This window comes from Pinus tabuliformis, chromosome 3_2 (assembly GCF_031772625.1).
Source record: "Pinus tabuliformis cultivar Carrire ecotype Pingquan chromosome 3_2, CPIR1, whole genome shotgun sequence".
Taxonomy (NCBI): Eukaryota; Viridiplantae; Streptophyta; class Pinopsida; order Pinales; family Pinaceae; genus Pinus; species Pinus tabuliformis.
Window position 1 is genome coordinate 1,027,730,297 of NC_142302.1, and position 2,773 is coordinate 1,027,733,069.

The window sequence follows — 2,773 nt, forward strand, 5'->3', positions numbered from 1 at the left end:
AAGGAAGAAGATTTGTACCGTGGCCTGGAGATAAATTAGCCACCTCACCATCCAATGATGTCTTCACAGGATAATACTACAAGTTCCTCTTTGTAGTGTGAGAATGTTGCTTACAATATCTCTAAGGAAAATTTTCCATAACATGGCCAGTGTGGTGATAGATCAAACAATGGAAGGGTATGCCCCAAAATTGATGTGTTTTTTGTATCTAAACTAACCCCAAACCATATCTAATTCAATGGGAAGGCCTTCAGAAAAATTTACTTCAACCATGACCTAGGCCACTCACTTATCCGTCGCACCAATACCACTCGGGTCCAAATAAAAAAACTTACAAATTGCATCCACGATCTCCATTATATCCTTTTTGGTCCATAACTCTAGGGCGAGGCCAGACAATTTTGCCCAAATTCATCTCCTTTGAGGAATCTCAAATGAAGGGTTGAAACTGACATACCATCAGTGCAACTAGAGGAAACTTCTGCCATTGACCCATAGAGACTTGAGATTATGGTCAACATCATCTGAATGGAGGAAGTGAATTCCAAACCACTTGTGAACACGAATTTTTGGATTTTATTTGAGAATTGGTTCCCAATGTTTCTTCACACACTCTTTCATTTTGGGACCATCCATTTCAACAAATTTCTAGCGCTCGAACATAACTCTTTTCTGAAAGCTAGCTACTCAGTCCAAAATAATGTCCTAACCAAAAAGTAGCAGAGAAGTTTGAGGGGTTGTTTTCACTGCCTTGGAGTTTTTGTTTCTTTTTGGCTTCCCATGTTCATCTTTGAAATTCTACCACATATCATTTCCATGCATACCAACATCATTGGTAGCAATGTCCTCGTGAACATGATCAGACGTGGATTGTGCATACTTGTTGTCAAGTGTGATAGGATGTGATTTTGTGTAGGACAACTCAGTAGGCATGGTGGCCCGAATGAGCTCATCCAGAACGAGGGATTCTATCTCGAATTGGTACATCACATCCATGACATAGAATAGATAGATAACCTAAACGAAAGGTAAATAAATGTCCAAAAGTAGAAAATCCTATCAACAGATCTCCAAATCTCCACCATCTCCAGTGTAAGTACACAAGAAGTTGTTGTCACCAGTACAAACAGGAATAGAGAAAGGGAGAAAATAATAAATGTCAGATGGAGATCAACAACTACCAGTTGTTAGAAGTAAATATGTATTTAATGAATACTTACTCTTGTGTTATGAAAAGACAAAAACCTAAGGCAAAAAATATAGAACATGCTATATAGGGCATTAAATGAGTGGGGGTTGGCCACTGTTTGATTTTGGCCAAAATCGAACGGTGGAAATATACAACCCCCTCTCATTTAATGCCCTATGGCAAGGTACTTATTTTTAGACAAAATCTAATGGCAACAAATATACGGCATGCTATAGGCCATTAAATGAGCGGGTCTATATCAACATTTCTAACCAAGATAAAGAAAAAGCCACTAATGCCTGCAAAATAATAGAAATTCCAACATAATTTTGAGAAAATTTGGTGGAAATTCTTAGAAATATGAGTCACTGTTATCCAACTTAAAGATTTTAGGTGCCCCAAAAATATTTGATGGTGCCAAATCCATTTCCAACATCAAAAAAATGATTCAAACACTCATAATATTAGACTTCTTGATTTTTTTTTGTCAAATTCCAATGAGAATTTACACCAAAAAAAAATATACCAGGTTAAGCACCCTAAAATTTAAGAAACTTTTTTTTTCTAGTACGAAAAAAAAGCAGGATTTATATTCATATAAAGGATATTTACATAGAGAAATACTTGATATGTGCTTATAGCAGATATATGTAAGACTTAGCTGAAACTGAGCACAGCCGAAGACAGAAAATCTAATATGGAAGATAAAGTAGAAATCTGTAGCAAAGACAGATAATGTCCAACCATAGACACATGGATATACATACAAGTCCATCCATATTTAGCCACCCCATCAAAAAAGAGAAGATCAAGGAGGAAAAGACAGACGTACCTTTTATGAAGAGGAAGAGTCTATAGAGCATAGGAAGACAAAAAAGCCAAAAAATGAACTAAGTACCTGGTAAGGAGAAATCTTCTATCTGATATGTTGTTGATTCCATTTGAATCTCCATTTTCCATATACTAGGCTGAATTGCGAGGCCTTTCTTTGACAGTTCATCAGCACGAGAATTATGGGACCTGTCCACATGATTGATTGAGTAATCCTTTTTGCTGTTCCATAAAACTTTTATCCTGTTCATCCATCCAGATAACAAGGGGTTCTTAATAGATAATTTCCCTGAAGCCTGTTCTATTATGATTTTGGAATCCCCGTATATCTGTAGGTTCTGAATATTCAGGAAGGAGCTTAAATGAAGGAGACCCGCCAGGGCCATAGCTTCGGCCTTATTGTTTGAACCATTACCACCATTCCAATAAATGGAAAAGTGTTGGTCTTCATTCATCGATATAAGACAGCCACAAGCACATGAACCCCGTTGAGCAGCCCCATCAAAGAAAGCTCTCAGATAACTCATCATAATCTTCCTCTGATACTTTGAAATTCTGGATTTGCATGAAGTCAACTTCTTAGGGATAGAATTATACAACGAAATGATCTGCTCAAACATAGACTTTTTATCTTCTATCCCGTCTTGGAATATTACTTTATTTCTTCGCTTCCAAACTGTCCATAAGAGGAGAAGAGGAATTGATCTAAAAGAAGATTTCTGAGAGCTCCACCAGCACAATGCATCTTGTATA

The 2,773-nt window shown here is 36.9% G+C and overlaps 1 protein-coding gene across 1 annotated transcript; it reads right to left on the minus strand.

Moving 5' to 3' along the window:
* Window positions 1–2,079: 2,079 nt before the first annotated feature.
* LOC149184090 (uncharacterized) lies at window positions 2,080–2,547 on the minus strand. The gene has a single exon (XM_089415223.1). It carries the CDS (start codon window positions 2,545–2,547, stop codon window positions 2,080–2,082), a length of 468 nt encoding a protein of 155 aa, XP_089271349.1.
* Between the last annotated feature and the right edge of the window lie 226 nt (window positions 2,548–2,773).